We start from the raw sequence: 23,649 nt of genomic DNA on the forward strand, positions 1-23,649 counted from the left end.
TTTTCTACATACTTGAAAATATTAGAACGTGGGAAGAAAGGCAGGTATGTTTCCTTTAAAATTGTTCATCTGGACAGAGGGTGTGTGTCCATGTTAAAGTTCTTGAAACTGAGTGATACCCCAGATTTGTATCATTCCAGTATGGCAGGAGGGTACAGATAACACTGTTAATTGCCAATGATTCAGTTGTATTATTTACTTATTGTATGCTAAGTCCTTTGCATAAATCATAAGATTACTTTGGGCTAGGTACTTGATATCCCCATTTTCCAAGGAGTAAGCTGAAGCCCACAAAAGTTCGATATTTGCACAAGGTCATATGGCTGGCAAGAAGGGGTAGAGTCGAACATCTTAGTCAATCAAGCTGGAAAGTTCGATGGATGCCACAGGGCTGAAATCCTGTTTGAGAATCAAAAGCACTGTACAAATTAAATAGGTTGAGATTTTGCTAAAAATGCTTAGAGTGTTAGAATGTTAGTGTTTATAAAAAAAATAAAAATTAAAAAAGGGGGCATCTGGGTGGCTCAGTCGGTTAAGCGTCCGACTTCGGCTCAGGTCATGATCTCACAGTTCGTGGGCTCTGTGCTGACAGCTTAGAGCCTGGAGCCTGTTTCAGATTCTGTGTCTCCCTCTCTCTCTGACCCTCCCCCGTTCATGCTCTATCTCTGTCTCAAAAATAAACATTTTTAAAAAAATGAAAAAAAAGTTAGTGTTTATCAAAAGGGATTGGTTCCAGTATCTGAAGAATAAATGGTAATCATGTTTTACTTCCCCAGATCCTATTTGTTGTATCTAGTACCATAAACTCCTTTACTCAATTGCTTGGTCAAACGATTTTTTTAAGGTCAATGTAATCAGTAAGATGGAGTTCTCCCTAAATACACTCAATTTAGCTAGCAGTCAGAATGGAAGCCATTTTTCAGGAAAAGATGAAAGCTATCACCTTGAAGACTTGGCCTTTTGTAAAGGAGTTCAGGAAACTGGAGAAAGTTCCCCCAGTATAACACTTGAAAATTGCAAAAGGAGCATATTGTGCCAGAAGCAAAGATGAAATCAATTAGGGAAGAGGGATTATATGGGCCATTCTAGCCAGTTAGCCTGAGGGCAGGTGTGCAGTCTGTCCCCCTCTGCCTCAGCATTTTATTCTGCCTCACTCATGGCTTGTATTTGTATTGCTTCCTCACTGGTGGGGTGTTCTCCTAAGGGGCTCATAGGTGGTGGGGGTACTGCAGCCTCATTGGATCTAGAAATAGAGAATTGATATTTTCTAGCAGGACCAAATTGCCATTCATGATCACACATGAGCACACAAGTTTAGGAACAATTTTTGAAAATTTAAGACAAATGCTTTCCACTGAGTACTTTGTAAAAGTTGCCTAATCACCTGGATATGTCAGCTAGCCACCATCATACGTCTTTCCTTGTGTGTGAACCACCTGGGCTGGTCACCTGTATGCCCCAGAGTGGTTTTACATAGCATCACCGAGCTTCGTGAAACAAGATTTATGTGATGATTTCATAGGAAGGGTGTTTGTTCTAGGTCTTAATTTTTATTTACTCATTAGTCATGTTGCCTCAATACCAAGAGCTTTGTTTTTTATACTTCATTTCTGAATTAATATGGATTTTTTGCAAAACTAAGCGATCTTAAAATCAGTGGCATTTTAGAATTAAAAAACATTCCAGTAGTTGATTTTACCATTTCTAATAATTCATTGTCCTATAAGAACGGGAAACTGAAGGATTATCTTTCCATAATTGTAGCGACTTTTACTGATGATTTAGAGGAAATCTTCCACAAGAGGATACAAATTAGCCCCACACCCAGTTACGTAAGTCATGCAGGTTGAATGGACTGATTTCCCAGCAATGCAAAAATGCTTCCAAAGCAGGACTAGTGGGAATTGAGAAAGCGTTAGTGGTTTGATGTGATCTAACTTCATAAAGGAGAGTGAGGGATTTGATAGGTTCAGTTTGCTATTCTGAAGGAATTAACTCTACCAACTGTGGGGGGGAACAAAGATGAATGAGAAACTTTCTGCCCTGGCGTCCTAGCTGGGCTTGAAAAATCTGTAAAACAGCATCTGATGGACAGAAGCAGTGGGTAGTAGCCAGGAGAAATCTGCGAGTGAAAGAAGGCCGCTGGCCCTGCTGACCTTTGAGCAGTGAATGTTGGAGACAGAAGGTCTCCAGTGGGAAATTTAGGGCCCAAACACAAGTCACTCTTCTAGGAGCTTAAGTCAACAGAGCCCTCTATTAGGTACCATGTAGGTCAAAAGTGAGAAATAGCGACAAATGACCCAAGGTAATTGTAAAGTCATCTAGAAACTACAAAAACATTATCCAGACTAATTGCTACAGGAGTTCGGAGAAAGGGGGCAGTTGGGTGGTGCCCAGAGGAATGTAGGTGTCCACACACACCAGCACAGAGCTTGGTGCCTGGAGGAGGCTCCTTGCTTGAGGGAAGGGGGATGTTTGGGCAGCCCCGACATGCAGCATCATGGGAGGTATCCTGCCCTACTTGCTGGGAGCCCAGCCTTCTCTGCTTGCAAACCAAACGTGCTTGTGACTCTGCTGGTGTGCTCACAAATTGTCACCCTTACCATACTGGGTGCCTCAGGAAAGATGGGAGTATTGTCACCTACTTCATTGAAGTAGAAGAGTCATGTACAAAGAAGTTGGGGAAATCATGACAAGATTTTCACAGGTGTTAATTCTGAGTAGGAAAAAAATGGCATTTGGTAGGAAAATGGGGTGTTGTGTATCTTTGCCAATATATATTATAGCTGCCCCTAAGCAATTTTTTTTCAAAAGGAAAGTACTTCTGGAAAGAAAGTACATTGGAAAACCCTAAAAGAAGCTTCTCAGATTTTGGGAACTTAGTGGAAAGACCCAGAAAGCAGAACATGTCTCCACACTGCGGCCTTTGGCACGTCTCCTTTCAGACGAGCTGGATCCAGAGCCTTCGAGGTCTCTGTAGCCCTGACACGCTGCGTCCACAACAACAGGCTTGAAGCTGACGCCAGGATGACAGCTCCGGCTGCACCCCGAACACCCGCCCTGTCCCGGTGATGCTAGAATGGGGGGGTGAGAATACAGAAAGGTGACACCTCTCTTCTGGGAAGCCTGCTGCCAAACCTGCAAGGCGCAGAACAGATGCTGACAAACAGGATTCATCCCAACTCTGCGGTTCTCTCGGCTTTAAGCACTGGCAAAAGTGGACAACCTTGGCATTGCCCTTCCTCCCGCCACCCAATTCTCTCACAATTGTTTTCCCGGTCCTCACCCTCTTGGTCAAACTTCACGTTCGTAATGGGCCTGCTCTCAGTCATTTAGACCTGAATTTCAGTGTCTTTTTCTTTTTTTTTTTAATTTTACCTGAATCGAGGCAAGAAAAGACAACCATTGTTCCGCGTTAAAAAAGCGTCATACATCCTTGAACACAAGTGGGAGGCTGGTATTGTTTTGGAGACCGGATGCTGTTGACAAAGGGAAGAAAAGCTATGTACCTGTCTTCTGGTAATGGTCCACCTAATCTAACAATTATTTTCATGTAGCACGACACTTTAGCATTACCCTCTCGTCCAAAGAATCTGTTTCTCTCCAGCTTCAGCTACTCTTTTACTGAGAAACAGAGAAGTTGAGCAATTTGTCCAGGTTCGCACAGGCTAAGACATGGCAGAGCTCTGGTTAGAGCTTGGACCCCGAGGCTCTAGAGTATAGGGGAGGTAGGAAGACAGAAATTGTGGACAGGGGTTCTGAGTCCCCGGCTCCAGGCTGAAACCACGGGGCAGGTGTGAGGTGATGGGGGCAAAGGGCCCAGAACTCCAGACACAGAGACAGAGACAGGAAAGCAGCCAAGGGATTATGCCTATCAGGTAGTGGCCTCACAGTTATTCCTGTACCCACATGAGTGGCCACAGGATAAAAAAGACCTTGCCTTCTAGTCTCCCCAAGGTGCCTTTGTGGTGTGGAAAAGGTGACATTCCAGCATGACTCCCACGGAAGAGCCCGAGGCCTGCTGACAGCCACTGTGGTGAGGTAGGGTAGCCTACAGTCCTGGCTACAGGGAGATAGCCCACCCCCAGAGAAAGGACAGTGGGAGGATGCACAGCATTGGTGAGAACCCAGGGGACCAGTGAGGGCAGAGGTAGAAGGAACACTGCCTGCATTTACCAGTCTTATTCCAGTAGCAAGAGGCAGTGAGCTGGAGCCTTATGAGGAAGTTCGGGTTAATTGTAAAAAATAGAGGGAGCTATTGGTTTCTTGTACAATTTGGGGGCGGCAGGTAAGCTAAATAGCAACGTGGGTTATTTTTGACTACTTGTGAGCTCTCACGGAACCAACATTAGGAAAAAAACCTCAGCTTTGGAGTCAGGCCGAGCTGGTTCCTTCCAGGTGAGAAGTTGCCATGAGTGTTTTTGTGAGGGGAAAGAAAACCTCACTTTCCCTTGTTGCAAGATGAAAATTCAGTGCCTGCCTCCCTGGGGTTGGTGGGTGGGAGGATTAAATAAGACAGCTGAGGATCACAACAGTGTCTGGCTCCCTTCCTCTATTGTAAACTGATCTGCAATTTGCTAAGCAAATAAAGGAGGGAGAGTCATTTCTGATCAATTACAAGATTCATAAAACGTTTGGAAAAAAAGTGTGGCAACCAAGAGTAAAGTGTGGGACACAGGCCAAAAATGTTCTACCTGTAAAGGGTGGGGACGCTTCAGGCATTTTCCTAATTGACCTTAGAAATCATAAATTTGACCTGAAAATTTTTTCTTCCTTGTAAATTTCCCTGAGTGTCGGATGTGTCTCCGGAGACTTCTCAGGAAGGCTTCCAAGTGTTTCAAAATCATCTTTAGATAATTTATTCAAAGCCTCAAATATTATCTTTTGTACTCAAACTGCATATGCTTAAAACTAACAGGTGTTCCTGTTAAAATGCTTCTCATTTTCACTTCTCACAACCCAACATGAGATTTCAAATATTCTAAAGAGCCAGAGGTGTTTCTTCCTTTTTTAAAGTAAGAAGTTGACAACTATCCTTGAAATGTTAAAAAAAAAAAAAAAAAAAAAAAAAGCAGCTGAAAATTTGCGTACAGTGATGGTCTCTGGGGAGTGGGGTTTTGGGGGAAACTAATACTTTATACCCGGTGTTATCTAAATTAGTGCGGGCATAGATTGCTTCGGCAATTTTTCATAAGCATTCAAAAATCAGGGTGGAATTCTGACATCTGAATCTATTCTTCCCGTTTAAACATATGTTCCCAGGAATAGCTGCAAATCTCTGAATCCTATGTGTGAGTGGCTAAGGAACAGAGCCCTGGAGACAGCCAGTTTTGCTGGCCCTTAGCTGTGTGGTAGGTACCCTTACAGCTCTGATCTGTGGTGAGAAAAAAGCTGTGTTGAGAACCTAACGTCTTTCTCTGACTCCGCGGCCGAGTGGCAGAGGGTCCTGAGAAATCCAAACAAACCTCCCTCTTCACTAGCCTGAGAGTCTAATTTCTGCACCACTGCTAAGCAGTTAGAGTTCAGATTTGGCCTAATCCCTGTCCCCTTTGGCAGATAGGTTGCTCTTTTCTTCTCTGATGACACTTTGCCAAAAGCAAACAGGAACCATGCCAATGCAAAGACTACCTATTACAACAGGTAACAGGTGAGTGGTAGCCAAACGTAAGCTGTTGACCAACTTGGTGGTGACCCCCCAAATGACCTCACATAAAAATAAAACAGTGGCATTAGTCCTTGATGTAGACCATGGATACAATCCTAATTACAGGAAGCATCGTTGGGAAACCGCTGACTTTATGGACCTGTACCATGCCCTTTGAGAACAGTGTGCTGGCTGTCAAAGGTAGGCTGAGGACAAGTCCCACCCTCTTCCTGGCCCTTTCCAAAAGTGGCTGCTCCAAAGGCTCTCCTAAGGCACCTGGAGTTGTCCCTGGTAGGCCCCCCGGGGTCTCCCTGACCATACCCTCTGCTATGGCCACTGAATGCTCAGCACAGCCTTCAGGATTCAGAGCACAGCTTGGAAAGGGAATCAGGCAGGGGCTGGGCAGGTGCCTAACATGATATGACATGTGGTTCTTAAGCCCAGCAGCCCAACCAGTTTCTTTGTGTGGATGTGAATGCATAAAAGCTGACTTTAAAAAGATATCCCCAACTACTGATTTGCTCACCAAACTGTCCCAACACATGGTCTAAATTGTATCTCTAATCTCTAGCAAGAGAGGAGGGCCAGTGGAGCGCAACTGTTAGCCAGTCTCGGGCAGCAGGGAATGTCTCGATTGGCTGCCAGGAACCAGCAAGATCCTGGGGGAGCTGAACCAGACACTGGCATCTTCCCATGTGCCCTTCAAAGCTGGAAACCAGATAGCCAGTTGGCTAGAAGGGCACACTCATTAAGGCAAAGGACAGATGGCCATGATACCACAAGGGCAAACACAAATTCTGAGTATCTGCATGGCTTGCCTCCACCAACAGAAGCTCCCTGAGGTCAGGCCCAGCGTCTTCCATGTCTCCTGGGCCAAGCGCATGGCCTAGCCCACAGAATACATTCAGTGAATAGGTGACAAGCAGCCTTCTGCACCCACTGGCAGACTCTTCCCTATGGCCACCCTTGTAAGATGTTTGCTTCTCCACACATTTGCTCAGGCTGATCTTCTACCTGAAGTGCCCTTTCACTTCATCATAAACATCCATCAAAGTCCAGCTGCAGCCCCACCCCCTTAACAGCTATATCGATATCCACCACGTCGCACATGGCCTCTCACACATGCCCTCGCTCGTGCTTGTGCCCATTTCACAGATGGGAAGCAGACTCAGAAGCATTCAGTGGCAAGTTCCAGGGTCACACTGCTGATAAATCCTGTGCAAAGCAAGAGCTCAAACCCACGTCATCTGATTCCAGGCTCTCTGCTCCCTACATTTCACCAATTGCTTAGAAGTCCTCCCTGAGGTTTGCAAAGAGTTTTATGGTCCTCCTGCCCCATCTTAGGAATGAACAGGAAGATCTGTGTGTGATGGAATTATTACTGACACTAAAAGTTAACGTTCAACACCGGGAAGTGGCCCTTCCCTGGCAGGGGTTTGCCACTCTGACCACTGAAGCCAGCTCTGGGAGCTCCCGTGGCCGGGCATTTATAGCTCTGTGTGTTACAGTTCACTAAATACTCTCAACTTCTCGAAAAGCTGGTTTTTTCCTCTTGGGAGCGGCTGACTCTACCCTTTATGAGAATTGCAAGCCTGCTGGTGCCCTGCCCATTGGGAAACACCTCACTCTGTCACTCTATAAATGTCTGAGGTGGCCCCAAGGGAGGACTTGTGCGGCACCGCTGTCTCCCCAGGACGTGAAGTTCCCACCACCCACCATGAGGTTTCTAGCCCTCTCCAGATTGCTCTGCATCTTGCTCCTCTGCTTCTCCATCTTCTCCGTGGAAGGTAGGGCTGTCCCCCCAAAGTGCTGGTTCCCCAGCAGGGAATGCAGGGCCTGGGAAGGTTGGAATCAGAAAATGTTGGAGGGCAGGCCCCCAGCAGGCAGTCCTGGGCCTGGGAAGACAGGCTCTCACTCCTGAATCTGTAGCACTTCTGTATACAGTGGCGGCACCAAGGGGTGGCCTGGGAACTTTAGACCCCATGATCTCCATCTGTAGCTCCAGTTCCCCCCAAACCCACACACCAGCTATGTGAAGGTGATGTTTACCATGCAAACATGCAACCTCCTGGCAAGATTCTTGCACCTAAATCCTACCTAGCTAGAAATTCTAGAGCCACGCTCTTGTACTCGTATCATGCCTGTAGTACGGTGAATTTTGTGGAGACTGTGTGAGTCTGAGCATCCCAGCAAACAGCTGCAACAGATGAGATGAGTCCGGTGTGGTGATGGTTGGGGGGGGGGGTGGGGGGTGGGGGAGGCATGTTTGTATGTGTTTAGAAGTGGGAGAGATGTTCCCTGTACCTCGGTGGATATGAATATTTAGCACTCCTGCCTTTGTTTCATTCAGGTTAGCTATTTTGAGCTTTTTCTCTTGCCTAACTCTCTAGACACTGCCTACTTTTATTATTTTTTTAAGGCAATTATGGTTAAAAGACTCTTAAATACTGAGAACAAACTGAGGGTTGATGGGGGGGTGGGGAAGAGGGGAAAGTGGGTGATGGGAATTGAGGAGGGCACCCCTTGGGATGAGCACGGGGTGTTGTATGGAAACCAATTTGACAATAAATTATATGTTAAAAAAAATTAAAAAATAAAAAAACACCATCCCTATTTAAAAAAAAGCAATTATGGTTATTTTAACATTTATTGGATTTGGGAGCATAGACAAATAAATAGGTAGGGTTGAAAAACACCCATATCTTCATGACTCAGGAATATAGCCATGTTTAACATTTTATTTCTTTTCAATATTGCAGACAAGCATTTTTGGTAATTGATATATCTCTATATGTTAAACATTGTATCTTTTTAAAATCACTATATTATTATATAATCACCAAAAATACTTACTATTAAAATTATTCTGGAAGCATTTATACCAAAATGTCAACAGTCGTCATCTCTGACCGGTAGGATAATAGGAAGTATTTGTTTTCTGAACTTTCTGCAGTGAACATTGCTGCATATGTAATACAGAAAACAGTGATTAGAATTCCTCATAAACACAGTCCAAAGCAATGCAGTTTATCAGACCTTTATTTGGGGGCATGCTAGACGTTGCCACTGTTACCTTAATGACAATTCAATGAATATGAATACCTTTCCCCATAAAGTTTCTAAAACATTTAGGAGTATTTCTGGCATATTCTCCAAATAGTATTATTTAAGTAATATTTTTAGGTATAACTTGCCATCAAGTGCGCTATGATGAATTTCATGCTTCGACATGTAGATGGTTCATAATTTTGCACTATTTTAAGTATGTGGTAAGAGCATATGTGTATGTAAAACATTCCTTGTATTTAAGATTATTTTCTTAGGCTAGATTGCCAAAGGGAGAATATCAGGTCAAAGGGCATAGATACTTTGAGTGAGGATGCTGTGTTTTGGACAGGGACATGAGGAAGAGAGTATCTGCCCACAATGACTTTGTTATTTCTGAAAAATAAATCACCTCCAGGCCCCCCCGCCCCTTTCCCCAGGCCCTCCCACAGCCTGGCTCTTCCTGAGTTTCCTTCAATAAATATCCCTGACCTTTGTACCTTGGGAGCGGAGGCTGACTCAAGTCATTTGTACACAGATCCAACCTCATGGTGTCCCCAACACACTAAGGAAGGGCCTCTGCCCCTCTGTTTCTACCCTCAGGGAGAAGGCATTCTAGGCAACTTGCCAAGCCCCGGAAAGGCAAGCTTTGCTGTTCCCGAGTTCCTAGTCCTGTCCCGACGGCCCAGAAAGGTAAGCACCCTGTCCAGATGGTAAGAGGCTCTGGGGAGGCCATGGGACAGGCCATATATGTGGATCAGCCCTCACCTGTGCCTGGCACAGAGGGGCCACAGCAGATGTGATCTTGGCCTCATGGAGCTTCCGCTCTAGTGTGGAAAAATGCAAAATTAATCATTTTGAACTGAATACGTTCTGTCAAGAGAAGAACAACATGCAATTAGAAAACGGTACTGGGAACACCCCCGGCCTGGGTGGGAGGCATCAGAGGAGGCCGCATTTGAGACCTGAAGAACGGCAGGGAGACAGAGGGGAGGGTTCAGGCAGGAGAAGCAGCAGGCATGGAGGCCTGAGATGGGCAGGAGGGAGCCACAGAAGACAGAGAGGCTGGTGAGTTGCAAGGTGTTCATGGAAGCTACTACCCAAGGTAGGGCTGGCCTCGTGAGCTGCCACATGAGGAAAGGTGACCAGTGGGTGGTCACCTTCCAGGCTCAGAACGTCCCAGAGATGAGGGCAGGCAGCATGCGTCCCAGGAACCAGGCTGGAGGTGCAGAGCCAGGGTGAGGCCTGGAGGAGCAAGACTGCCCTCTCCCACGAGGCCCCCGGGGGCCCCGGCTGGTGAGGGAGACAGCCCCGAAGGAGGCTGCAGGTACCCAGCTCCCAGCACCGGCCCAGGCTGAGGGCCAGCTGGTGCATGGAAGTGGCCTGGGTGTGAAGTTAGCACTAGGAGACTTCTGCTGGCCTTGGGTAGGAGGGCCCCACAGCCTGGTGCATGCAGCCCCCCAGGGAAAGCTGCAGAGCCTAGAGCCAGCCAGGCCTGACACTAATCCAAGGCTCCTGCCCCTGATTCTCCGCAGCTAAGGTCTGAGAAGGCCCCAGTCCTGCTGGCACCTCTGAGACCATGGCCCAGGGAGCCCATGACCAGAGCCAGGTCCTCCCACCCATCCCCCAATCCCACCAACTACCAAGAGTCCTGTGTACAAAGCGGGAGCTTGGGTATGAAGGACAGGGAGAGAGAGAGAGACAGCACTCCTTAGCCTCTGGCCACCTCTCCAGAGAGGCTGACAGCCCCTCCCTCCAGACTGGCATCACATCCAGCTGCGGTAAAAATAACCCGTTCTCACACCCTGCACCCAAGTGTGAAGCACCCGCCCAGGAAAGGTGAGAGGAAGTGCACTGACAGGCTGACTGCAGCTCTGCTCTCCTCTGAGGCCCCAGCCTGGTGAAGGAGGAGGAGTGTTTCCATGAAAGAAATAAGGCAAAGCCGAGGGAAGGGAGAGGTAAGAGTCCCTCCCTACTGAGTGAGTCCATCCCCAAACCCTTCCCCAGGATGGATGCACTCACAGGAAGTAAAACGACATTAGGGATGTGCGTGCACATACACACACATGCACACACGCACACACAGATCCTAGGAAACACAGCCAGTTAACTCCTTGTGCCCAGTACAGGGCAGCTGTTTTGTTACTCACTCAACACTTTAGAATAATCGAGGTGCACGGATTCCATGTTGACTCTGGATTTCTTTCAGTGTACGCACATATTTTTAATTCCATTGCAGAATATTGCAAACAACTTAGAACAAAAAGAGAAAAACAAACCTTTTTATCGGGTCCTTATTGTACAATCTCATTTAAATCTTTGGAACCACATCAGGGAAGCATTGTCACCATTTTACAGTTTGGGAAACCGAGGCTCAGAAAGAATCTGAGGCAGAGCCAGGAGCCCGGATGTGTCTACCTCTTTCCACTACAACAAACTGGCTCCTCCATAGAGAGCAGGTCCCGCAGCATGCTTGTGAAGACACGTGCATTCCCAAGACCTCAGACTTCCCCCAAGCAAAGCGCCATCTGGGTTGGAATCCCAGCTCCACCACCTGCTAGCTGTGTGCCCTTGAGCAGGTCACCCAGCTCTGCTAAGCCTCAATCTCCTCACCTGTGAAAGGGTACGATCCCAGACTCTACCTTGCCAGGCTATGGTAAGAAGACAGTGAAGTCATGACTATAGCCAGGCATTACCCCCATAAACATGCCTGCTGGGGAAGTCAGAGCCCTGCCAGGGCGCCTGAAGCAGGAGGCCAGAAATTTCAACACTGAAAACCAAGGCCCGTGCCTTCTTGCCCGGGCTTGGTGGTTCCACCCACCATTTTCTGGGCCTGATCCTGGGGCCAGGTCATCAACAACAGAGCTGCTGAGCGTGCCAAACTCTGGGAAGGTGGCCTCTGTCCTCTGGCCCCCCGGTGTATAAGAGTGTCTGCCTACCTGTCCAAAGAGAAAATAACCAAGGGTGCCTGGAGGATGTCCCTGGGCTGACAATACCAGTTAGACATACACATGCCAGCGTGGGACTCTTCAATGTAAAGTGTCTTTCCTGAGCCTTGATTCACACATAAGTGCAGTGCCAGGCCCGTGGGGATGACAGGACGTGGCAGGCACAGGATCTTGGGTCGGTTCGACAAAACCATCTCCAAAAGTCAGTGGGCTGAATTTACCACGTTTACCGATTTGCTAAACAAAGCTTTCTCCAAAGTATTTGAAAAGTTTGTGTCAATCTGTGTAGCAGCGTGTCATGGTTTTTCGTGGAGTGTTCAGTTCGTTAACTCTTCGTGCTGGACAGGCATCAAGCTTAGGCGGGGGGCAGAATGACAGACCCCACCTAGGACCTCTGTCAGGCCATCCTCCTTCCAGGTGTCCTGAGGCTGTCGGTGAGGAAGCTCCTGGGCAAGACTGGGGAGGTCTTGTTTGAAGACCCCTGGAGCCTGAGAGTGTGTCTGCCCCTCCCACAGACTGCCTGGGACCTGAGAGCTCTGTTCCACCCTCCCTGTTTTGAAGACAAGCAAAATTACTTGACCCACAGTGGGAGATGGGGGAGAAGGGGCCCAGAGAGATTCCTCCCCCACCATGGGGTTATCCTTGTCTTCAGAAAGGGGCCCAGACTACAGAGACAAAGACTACCCATTGAGGACCACCAGAGTGATTACTTGAGGGTTTTGGCAACTTTGCATGACAGCTGGGTTGACACAAGAGCCAGTACAATGGACTCTGGAAGGGAAGAGGTGAAGAGGGTGCCCCACCCATGCTATCCAGTGGACCAATCAGAGGGTCTCATATCTGTAGCCTTTCTCCTCCGGGGGTTATATCCATTAGCCGTAGCTGCGCAACTAAACACTCCCAACTTCAGTGGCCCAAACTACATGTATTCTCATTTTCCATGAATCTGCAGGTCAGCTGAACAGGCTCATTTATTCTTCTAAGGGTTGGATACACCGTTCTGCTGACCTTGGCTGGGCTCTCTCACATGTTTGGGGGCCAGTGGTCCATAAGTCTTGGAGGGTCTCAGTTAGGCAACTGGACCTTCTTCCACATGGTCTCTCATCCTCCAACAGGCCAGCCCAAACTTCCCCACAGAAGCTGCAGGGTTCCACCTATGTGAGTGAAAGCACCTAAGCACCTCAGAACTGGCCCACCTTTACCTCCGCTGCATTCAGCTGGCCAAAGAAACTCACCGGGGCAGCTCAGATTGAAGGAAAGGAGAAGCAAACCCCATATTTTGGTGGGAGGAGCTACAAAGTCACATTGCAAAAACAGGGTGGAGAATTGTGGCTATGTGTGCAATAAGTCAACCACAGTATTTATTGTAGGAGCCAGAGCAGAGAGTCCTGGGGATCTGAGGAGGGTGGACAGAAGTTGCAAGCAGTGTTCAGGAAACCATGGTCCCCCATCAGAAATTCTAGTGGAAAATTCTCATGACATTATATTAATAGAAAAAAGTACTTTACACTGTACCATGATAGTACCATGACTATCACTGTTGGAAGATGAAAGCACTTTCAAATAGGAAGACAAAATACAAAGACAACTATACCAATGTTAGCACTTATTTATGATTGAGACATGAGGCTATGGATAAATTATAATTAAATTTATTTTTATAGCTGGTGGTTATATAGCAATTATTGTCTAACACTTACATCTGCTAACTCATTTAATCCTCACAATCTTAAGAGTTAGATAACATTACTACCCCCATTTTTACAGATGAGGAGCCAAAGCACAGAGAGGTTAAGTAACTTGTTGAAAGGCACACAGCTAGTAAGTAAGTGGTAGAGCTGGGGCTTTGAATCCGAATACTCTGGCTCCAGATTCTATGTTCTTTTTTTATTTTATTTTATTTTTTTAATGCTTATTTCTGAGAGAGAAAGACAGAGTACGAGTGGGAGAGGGGCAGAGAGAGAGAGAGAGAGAGGGATACACAGAATTGGAAGCAGGATCCAGGGGATCCAGTGCTGACAGCACAGAGCAGGACTCGAACCCACGAACCATGAGATCGTGACCTGAGCCAGTTGGACACTTATCCAACTGAGCCAGCCAGGCGCCCCCAGATTCTATGTTCTTAACTATCATACCACATTGCATATAGTAATAATCTGGAAACAGAAGGGGGAAAAAAAAAAGAATAGTCTCATCACAACAATTTAGTAATCTTCACATTCGTGTTTCTTTTATTTTTTTTTCAAGCAACCATGTTCATCCAGTTTTATTTTTATTGTACCTCATTTTCTTACTTTTAAAATTAATGTTACATTGTATTTTTTTTCCTCTTGCTACAGTCTTCGTAATTACAGAATTTTCTCACGTTAAACATTTCCATCATGATGAGATACCATAACATAACATACCTAACTTACCATTTCTCTACCATAGAATATTCAGATTGTTTCCAGAAATTGTTTTTCTGGTATTCAAAACAAAACTATGAACAACAGTTTAATGCATGCTGGTTCTTTTTTCTTGTGGACTATTCCTCCCATAAGTGGGACTGGTTTGTCAAGATGCAAACATAGCTTTGAGACACATATTGCCTGCAACTCGCAGTCCAGAAGGAAATAGCCCGAGGAGTCTGAGGGCCTGCAAGTGACGTGGGCAGACCCTCCTACTGTGGCCATCAGAAACCAGACCCTTCAACTTTAGTGGACTCTTGTTGACAAAGCCAGTCTGGCACATAAGCCTCCTTCTCTCCATCTGATGCCAGTAAATCAGATTCCTCCCTGACAGGACTGAAATAACCTGAGCTGGTCATGTTTGCCATGAAAGCCCTTCCTTCTGGGTCTCCAGGAAGGAGATAAGATCTGATTCTTGCCTTGATTTTTAAAAACACTTTGAGCCTGGAAATGAACGTTAATTGTGTTCTCCCCTTTCTCCTTCCCCACTCTGCCTGGCTCTTGTCTTGTCTTACCCGCCCATTGCTCCTTCCCAGGGCGCCACGTGAGGATCTGCAGACAGTGCAAAGTCAAGCCAGGGTCCCGCACTTGGGTAGTACCTGGGGCTCTCCCGCAAGTGTAATGCTGCCCAAACAAGTCGGCACACAGGTTGAGACCCTCATGCCCAGTGCCTGAGGCACCCAGAAGTCTCAGTTTCTCTCAGGATGCTCCTCTTGAAGCTGGGGCTGAGGGCAGAGATGCCAAGGGCCTTGGCCCATGGAAGCTTCTGCCCATGAACTATAAGCCTCTTCTCTTAAAGACACAACATTTCTTCCCTGCTATGTTGGAATGTGCTCACGCTGCCTTTTAGAAAAGCCTGAACCAGAATTTTCTGAAAACCACAACCTGGATACAAAGGTCAAAACGCTGGAATGGCTGTCTTGCTGTGTGGCCTTGGACAAGTAACTTAGCCTCTCTGGGTGCATGTTGGCTTCAGAGATGTAAAGTTCAGAGACCGAAAAACCCTCTAAGGAAGACCATCAGTCACTGGCACCAATGGGTTTCACTATGCATTTCAACCTTCCCGGCAGTGAGCTGGGATGTTGTGGGGCTTCATCTTGGTCAGCAAGGGCCCTGAGAAAGTTCCGGAATTCTAGATGCTAGTCCCACTCATGCCCCCCACTTTCTGAGTTATTCAGGCTCAGCCCACCTGGTCTCAGTCCCCTCCTGGCCTCTACAGTGTTGACAGTCAAGATTCCACTGTGACTTTTGACAGCTACAAACTCAGACAATTCTGATCCTGCTAGGGAGCAGGTAACAGGTCCCTAAGAGCAGTGACCAAGACTGCATCCTGAGGTACACACAGCCCTTAACTGTCCCACATCCGATGGCCTCTGAAGGAACCCCTTCCTAACTTCCTGATGTGAATCTGCTGGAAAGAACACTGAAACAAAACAAACAAAAAACCCCAAATAATAAATAAATAAATAAATAAATAAATAAATAAATAAATAAATACACACACAAAATGCACATGCAACATCCATGTTTAAGAAAGTCAGTGATTGGGGCGCCTGGGTGGCGCAGTCGGTTGGGCGTCCAACTTCAGCCAGGTCACGATCTCGCGGTGCGTGAGTTCGAGCCCCGCGTCAGGCTCTGGGCTGATGGCTCAGAGCCTGGAGCCTGTTTCCAATTCTGTGTCTCCCTCTCTCTCTGCCCCTCCCCCGTTCATGCTCTGTCTCTCTCTGTCCCAGAAATAAATAAAACGTTGAAAAAAAAATTTTTTTTTTAATTAAAAAAAAAAAAAAAAAAGAAAGTCAGTGATTGGGAGGCACCTGGGTGGCTCAGTCGGTTAAGTGTCCAACTTGGGCTCAGGTCAGGGTCTCAATGTTTGTGAGCTGGAGCCCCGCATTGAGCTCTCTGCTATCAGCACCGGGGCCTGCTTCGGATCTTCTGTCTCCCTCTCTTCTGCCCCTCTCCCTCTCTCTCTTTCTCTCTCTCAAAAATAAATAAACATTTAAAGCAGCAAAAATGACAAAAAGGAAAGTCAGTGATTGGTGTCCCCGGGTGGCTCAGTTGGTTAAGCATCCGACTCTTGGTTTCAGCTCGTATCATGATCTCACGGTTCATAAGATTGAGCCCAGAATCGGGCTCTGCTCTGTCAGTGTGCAGCCTGCTTGGGATTCTCTCTCTCCCTCTCTCTCTCTCTCTCTGCCCCTCCCCTGCTCACATGCACTCTCTTTCTCAAAATAAATAAATAAACGTTAAAGAAAAAAAAAAGAAGAAGTCAGTGATTGGGCCTGAGCCACAGCTTTCTGCTAGAGGAAACCCGTGCCCCAAAGCCTCTCCTGAAGGCCACTCCTTCATCATGAGAAAATCTAACTAGGAGAAGGGGGGTGAGGACTACTGACAATAACAACGTTCTTGGTCTGACACACCAGGACTCAAATCCCAGGCCTACCCAGAATTGTGTGACCTGGGCAAGTCGGTTCCCTTTTCTGTAAAATGGAGACCCCAGCACCCATCCAGAGGACTGAAAGGGCACGGTGGGTGATGGAAAGTACCCACAGAGGGCATGGCACACAGAGGAAAATGGTTCAGGGAAGTCCCTGCCTTCCCTGCCCTCACTGGGGGCTATGCTTCTACCCACAATGAGCCGGGGTTGTGACTCAGAAGGAACAGATGGCCAGGTCTAAGAGGCTCATCTCTCCGGTAAAGCTCCCTTCTAATCTGATTCTCCCAGGAAGGTGAGAAGCCCTCCCCATGCCACCCCACAGTCTGTGTCTGAAAGCGCCAGGCCCACAGCTTTGAGGATCGATGGGTGGAAGTTCTCTGGCACAGGGCTCTGGGGACAATGGTCCCAGGGCAAGCCAGAGTCCTTACCTTGTCGTAGGCCAGACCTTTCAATTCCATACAGAGGCTGCATTCATGGGCTGGTCCCTTCACTCACTCACCCGTTCCCAGGGTAGGCAGTTGTCCCATCACACCAGCTTCTGAGGCTCAGACATGAACAAATGCAGTCCTCGAGGGCTGAGAAGCACCAGGGTGTGAGCCCCGGGGCATAAACAGAGGTCCGGGCACAGGAGGAAAAAGATGAGCTGATGCTTGGGCTGAATTATGGGAGCATTCCAGCTGGAGAAGGGATATGTGTGTGAGCGTGCAAGCATATGTGTGCGTGCGTGCGTGTGTGTGTGTGTGTGTGTCTGGGATGAAGAAGAGGAGCAGCAAAGGCCAGGCAGAAGACTTGAGGGTTTGAGGAGAATTCACAGCAACTGTAGGGAATGCAGGGAAGAAGGGCTATTAGGAGGAGGTGGAATGAGCCGGAACTAAGGCAGGGCCGACGAAGGCACAGAAGAGAAATTTGAGGGGTTTCTGAGCAGCAGTGGTGTGGCCTTATAAACTCGGTAGCTGGGGCTATGGAGACAAGTCCACGGTGAACATTCCTGTGCTGTGTCAGACCCTCACCGGGAACGCCCTTGGCGAGGTGATCCACTCAGCTACTAGCACTGTGACAGCTGACCGTTCAACATCCTTGTTCCCAATCCTTCCTCTCTCCATCACCACCAAACTCCTGCCCCCTAACACACACACACACACACACACACACACACACACACACACACACACACAATGTAAAGAAAACACTGACATATAACTAAACACATGTACTTGAAAGTCAACAGGAAAAACAATTCAGAGGCCATGTGTCTGGCCACTGAACCAAGTCTAGCCTTCTGCTCAGGAAAGCACAAACCCCAGGAGCCTCAGCTTCTTTTTCAGGTAGGAAAGACCAGTCACTTAATGTACACAATTAAAAGGACACAGCAGAATGTTGGGGGAAAGAGGAGGCTGTCTCTGTGGGGCAGGAATGCAGTGCCCATGGCTCTGAGCCACTGGCGTGCAGGAGACCAGCCTTGGGTAGGAAGGGCAGTGACCCCATGGGACCTTCCAGGGATGCCAGCCCCTCAGAGCAGCCCAGACCAAAGGTGGGAGGCACAAAAGGGAGCTGAGGACTCTGTTCCCACCCTCCCTGACTCTGGAAAGTAAGGGGAAGTAAGGTAAAGCCTGAGACTGATTCCCAGAGATTCCTGTGCAGAGCTAGAGGCTGGCCAAAGGCCAAACTCTTTCCTTCCCACTCACCTGTGGGATGTCACCTCCAGAAGTTGCAACATGAGATTTTAAATTTGGTGGAAGAACTTCACTCTCAAAGGGTAGACTGAGACTTCAGGGAAAGTCTGACAAATAAGGTGATTCAAGGCTACGGGGGATCCCATGAGGATTCCAAACATCCACAAGGGACTTCAATTTATAAAACTTTAATTCTTATTTTGCCCTTACTTGACTCCTTAAGAACCTAGACTGATTGACAGTTCACACTAGTGTCATTAGAGAAAGTGTGCGGTCCCCATGGCAACTAAAGGGGCTCGCACTCTGACTAGGTGGGACATGTGGTATCGTTGACAGTGCACAAGCTTCCCAGATTTGGGTTCAAATGAGGGTTCTGTCATATGCCTGTTGTGTGACATTAGGGAGGTCAGGTGACCTCTCAGAGCCCCAGATTCCCCACCCGTAAAATGAGGCTGTCACAGAGGGCTGTTAGGGAGACTAAATGAGACAATGAGAAGCTCCTGGCTCTGAAATAGAAGCCAAGTGGCGGTCACAGGTCTGTTTCCAGCACATTAGATGGATCCAGGTGTCTCCCCGCTCCCCAACCCCACTCAAGATTAGGTCCCCCTGGACCCATTTCATCTCCAGCTATCATCGAACCTCCAGTTGGGCACCACAAGCACTTTACAGCCTCGTGGACTCACCCATTCTGCTGATTCGTCTCTGAGCTTATTTTTGGGTAAACTGTCCAGAGTAGACCACTTTCTGGAGCCTTACAGGGCCATGCCCTAACTGGTTAGTTCACACAGGATCCCACACATGACTCCCCTGACTGGCTCCGCAGCCATTTTCCCTGCCTTGGATGCATCGTAAAACTTCTAGGGTGTGAATGTGTCCAGGGCTCTGACCTGGTCTCCCAAGCAGTGGCTGCACCTTGTCTGTTTACTAGCAGCCTTGTAACAGGCGGACAGGTCCAGAGGCAACCGGCAGACTTGTTATCAACAGCCCCATCTCTGGAAATAGTCTTTGACTCATCTGCTGTTTAATCTGTCAAACTGCACTGCCCCTCAGGATTTGCAAAGTGTGAACCAAAAGGTGGGAAGTGTCAAGTTACAAGATATCGAAACAGAAAAAAAGTTCTCTTCCACATCAAAATGCAACCATTTTGTTTGCTCAAATCAAGGTTTAAATATACTGTGGATGTGAACACATATACATGTGCAGCGGTCTCCACCGCTCGCTGTTGTCTTTCACTCAGCCACTTCACACATTTCAGCCTGCTGCCTGGCTCAGCAGGCATTTCAGCTTATACCCCCGGGCTACTCCAGTCTATCAACTTAAGGATGGATGGAGTGGGGAAGCACATGTCAAGGCATGAAGAGGATTAGTTGTTGACCATGACCAGGAACCAAGACTTATGTCATCGTCAGGTACCTCTTCATTCATTCATTCATTCATTCATTCAGCTGGTCAACAACTACCCATTGAGGACCTTCTATGTGACTGGTCCTGTGTAAATACTGAAGAAACCTATGCATGAAATGGTCTCTTCCTTAAGTGGTTCACAGCACTCTGGGGGAGACACCAAAGCAGACAGATTATAGTACTAAAGTCTTTTAAGGATCCTGTCAAGGTCTCAAGTAGGGACCAATTCTGCCTGGGGGCAGAAGATGCCAGAAAAAAAAGGAAAACATTCCGGAGGAGAAGATATTATTGCTGTGTCACCTACCTAGACTCAAACATGAGGCAGGCTGGATAGCAAGGGAGAGCACTGCAGGCTGAAAAACAGGCAACATCAGGGTTAGAGCTTCCGCCCACCTGTGTGGGTGCCGCAGTGACCAAGAGCCAGCATTGCAACCCAGGAGGTTGATTCAGTGGGTACTAGTACCAACTAGATGGGTACTGGGGAACAGGTGACAGCCCCAGACTCCTGCATAGTACCTCAGTTAGGGGGACAGGCAGGGCCTTAGACAGACAGGGGAGGAATCCCAGCTCCATGTCAGAGGAGACAGAGACAGCCACCTTACACATGGCCTGGACACAGCAAGGGGACAAGTGAAGGGGACACATTTCAGAGTAGGTGGTGTCCCGGGCTCCCCAAGCCTGCTAACCCCAGAGCCCGCTGCTGTGGGAACGGACTCCCGACTTCCAGCCAGGTGGGTCCACCCTGGCCCACAACCACAGAGGACAGTCATCAGGACCTCCCCTGGGCTGGGATAAACAGGGCCTCACAGTCATGTCCAGAGAGAGTACATCCAGGCCTACTAGGATCCCTGGGCCCTATGCCTTCATGCTCAGTACCGAATTCCGCCCTGGACAAGGGCTTCCCTGTCATGAACAGTCATTGTTCTGGAATTCAGCAATAGGACCGAACAGCTCAGGATGCCCAGTAGGTGGGCAGAGGTCAGTCTGCAAGATGGTCTTATCACAGACAGCTAGGGCGGAAGCAGGGTGCTAGGACCAGTCCTTTGCCCCTCCTACTTCAGGGTCCTTAGGAAGGTGAGCCCGAATAGCAGACAACTGCTCTTCACCACACCCTCAGCCCTGGGAGGAGCCTGGAGAGCTGCTTGCCCAACCTCTCTCGGTGTAGGTGTGCATGTGCTGGGCATGTGTGTTTATACAAGGAGATGGGAAAGGATTCACACATACAGGGTATACATGCATGTATATGCAAATGGGAACAGAACTTGGTGGGTGGGGCATCCGTGTAAACACGTGTCCATGGAAACAAGGCACCATGGGTTAGCCCATTCAGGTAGATCAGATGGGGGCAAAGAGGTTACAAAAGCCTGGGTTGGTGTGCTGGCAGAGAGCTAGAACATACTTGCATGCCCAGGCAGGCAGCTAACACCTGAATCCGCATTTACTGACAGCTGGACCAGCTGCTGTACATCTACCTGAGGAAATGCTGTCAGGACTTGACCTTGAGATGAAACGGATTTGGTATTTCACGGCAGGTGCCATGGTGAGGAGGCTGTAGAAGAGAGGGAGCTCGTCACCCTGCAGGGGTGATAGACGTGGAAGACAAGGTGACGTGTGTCCGGGGCTGCCCAGGGTCTGCAGGTGAGGGTCAACCCCTCTGTCTCACAGCAGGTGAGCCCTTCCCAGCTCTGATAAACTGAGCCTTTCACATAGCCTCCCATTCCTCTGTACTAAAGGTCAAGATCAGGGTCCATGGTGAGAACCTCCATGAGGAACTGTTCTTTTCCCAAGTTCTCAAATGCTTTGAGGACAAGGGCAGATCTAATGTGACCAGCTTGTCCCAGTTCATCCCAGACCTTCTTAGTTTTACCACTGAATGTCCCACATCCCTGGAAACCCCCTCAGTCCCAGGCAAACCAGGACAGCTAGTCATTCTAGCAGATCTGAGCCTGTATAACTGAAGAGGGGGGTGGCCTCTTTAAGGAAAAAAATATATATGTAAACTACAAACACAAAATTAAGGCTACGGAAGGGACATGTGAGCAAGGGGCCCGGAGCTGAAGCATCAGTAGCTTCAAGGTCATCTTCCTCTGTTACAGAATGTTTCAACTTTTTTTGGAGCCAGCCGAAACTGGATGTGACCCTAGGCCCTGTCCTTTCCTGGCTGTGTGAGGTTGGGCAAGTGACTTGTCCTCTCTGTGCTTTACTTCTTCCTTTCTAAAGCAGGGACAATCACACCAGAAGTTGTGTTGGTTACACAAGATAATATGGGTGACCATACACACACACACACACACACACACACACACACACACACACACACACAGCATAGGAGAGGATTCCTTCACTATCCCTCTCCGGTGCAAGTCTGTTGACTGAGTGAACTGAGGAGAAAGAAGTCAAGGCACCAGAACCACGTGAGGAGGAGACAGGCAGACAGGACACGGAAAGCTGGTTTTTTTCAGCACACTGGCAAGATGTTTGCCCCAGGAAACCCTGGCTCTGCCTCCAGCACACTGGGTGGTCTACAAAAAGCCCCAGTCCCCTCATCTGTATGTAGGACTTGTGGAATGGCCCATCTTGGCCTTGTCCCAGCATTTTGAGACAGAAAGATGCAGAAATACCTGTGCAATTTAAAGTGCATTTTCCAGCCAAGGGCCAAGCCTGAGGGGATTCAACAAGAGGAGTTCTGGTTAACTGGGCCTGAAAATAGCCCAGTACTCTGGGACTACTGATTTATCTTCTTGTCCTGAATCCCTAACTCTTGCTACCTGTGGATCAAAGAGATCTGGCCTTGGGGGTGGGGGATGTTCTGCTCCTCTGAAGGCCCCTGGGGAGAAATATTGAGACCCCAGCCATGGAGGCCTCTCCAGGAAGCACACAAAGGGGTCTCCTATTTCTGTAGATATACCCCTCCAAGGCCATCCTGGGGAGTGACGAAGCTTGGGCCTAACGTGACCTCCCTGTACCCCCCATGAATAGAAGGGGGACAGGCGGCTTCTCTAACTGAAGTCCAATGTCAGAGCAAGAGAATGAGGGTCCAGCCTAGGGAAATCTCCCAACAACAAGAAGGCTCCTGAGTTTCCCTGCTTTTCCTACTTATCAGCATCCAGGGCCCTCATAGCAGTGCCCTGCTTTGCCTAAATGTCCTTCAGGGATACGGGGCTCGCTACTCCTGGGGCCGTCCATACCTGTGTTGGCCAGCTGTGTTAGCAAGTCTGTCCAGGATGGGGCTTGATTCTGTCTTCAAGCTGTTCACCCTTCCTTACAAGGCTTGAATGGGTCTGCTGTTTCTCCATGGTCACCCATGGGGACAGGGAGTGAGGCCAGCCTGCTATCTGGTAACTTCTGCCTCCCACCTTAGTGGAGACTTGTATGCTCTCCGTGCTGCTTACCACATATATGGACCCCCACTAGTGTTCACACTAGTGACCCCACCCGCTGGGACAGCTGGCCTGGCCTGGCCTGGCCTGGGGGAGAGGGCAGGAAAGATTTGAGATCCCAGAGAGGTGGGGCTAATAACCCCTCCGCATCTGCCTCCCCTCCCTACCACAACCCTCCTCTTTGTTTTTCATCTCACCCCCACCCCAAGTCTTCAGGGGCACCATCCTAGGAATCCGTTTGCCCCTGGAGGGCAAACCCGCCCCCTAGTCGAGACACCACCTTTTCTTCCCTGCTCCTTCCTCCTCTTGGGAGGGAACCCTCTGGTCTCAGGCTGGGCTGTTCCTTGCCCGCCGCTGTTCTACAACCTGAAACGCTCAGGTTCAGAGAGTGGCAAATCCCCTCAAAGTCACAGTGCAAGTTCAGGAAAAGGGATAACTCCAACAGAGCCAGGCCCTCCAGAACTTGGGGACCGCGAGAAGCCGTGCTCAGGGCAAAGACCTGGCCCCTTCCCCAGCTACAGAGCTGGAGACCCCTTGGCGCCTGCGCTCCAGACCTGGGCGAGGGGGGCGTGGTAGGAAGAGGAGTTGGCAGTGACCCCTCCCGGCCCGCCGGCGGCTGGAAACCTGTACCCTGAGCTTAGCGCGCACTAATTGGTCTCTTCTGGCGGCGG

At 48.6% G+C, this 23,649-nt stretch overlaps 1 protein-coding gene and 1 long non-coding RNA gene across 2 annotated transcripts; one reads left to right on the forward strand and one right to left on the reverse strand.

Moving 5' to 3' along the window:
- Positions 1–3,377: 3,377 nt before the first annotated feature.
- LOC123380820 lies at positions 3,378–13,580 on the reverse strand. The gene is made up of 4 exons (XR_006587055.1): positions 10,840–13,580; positions 9,458–9,516; positions 8,498–8,606; positions 3,378–3,479 (listed from the first exon to the last, which is right to left on the reverse strand). It is a non-coding gene; the product is annotated as an uncharacterized LOC123380820 (long non-coding RNA).
- CD2H10orf99 (chromosome D2 C10orf99 homolog) lies at positions 3,445–15,580 on the forward strand. The gene is made up of 3 exons (XM_003994129.4): positions 3,445–7,431; positions 9,293–9,382; positions 14,624–15,580. Exons 1-3 carry the CDS (start codon positions 7,362–7,364, stop codon positions 14,707–14,709), a joined length of 246 nt encoding a protein of 81 aa, XP_003994178.1. The 5' UTR covers positions 3,445–7,361; the 3' UTR covers positions 14,710–15,580.
- The last annotated feature ends 8,069 nt before the right edge of the window (positions 15,581–23,649 follow it).

Source organism: Felis catus, chromosome D2 (genome assembly GCF_018350175.1).
Source record: "Felis catus isolate Fca126 chromosome D2, F.catus_Fca126_mat1.0, whole genome shotgun sequence".
Lineage (NCBI taxonomy): Eukaryota > Metazoa > Chordata > Mammalia > Carnivora > Felidae > Felis > Felis catus.

Coding starts and splice junctions, on each gene's coding strand:
- CD2H10orf99 (XM_003994129.4), top strand. CDS start 7,362: ATGAGGTTTCTAGCCCTCTCCAGATTGCTCTGCATCTTGCTCCTCTGC. Junction 7,432..9,292: donor CTCCATCTTCTCCGTGGAAG/GTAGGGCTGTCC, acceptor TTCTACCCTCAG/GGAGAAGGCATTCTAGGCAA. Junction 9,383..14,623: donor TGTCCCGACGGCCCAGAAAG/GTAAGCACCCTG, acceptor GCTCCTTCCCAG/GGCGCCACGTGAGGATCTGC.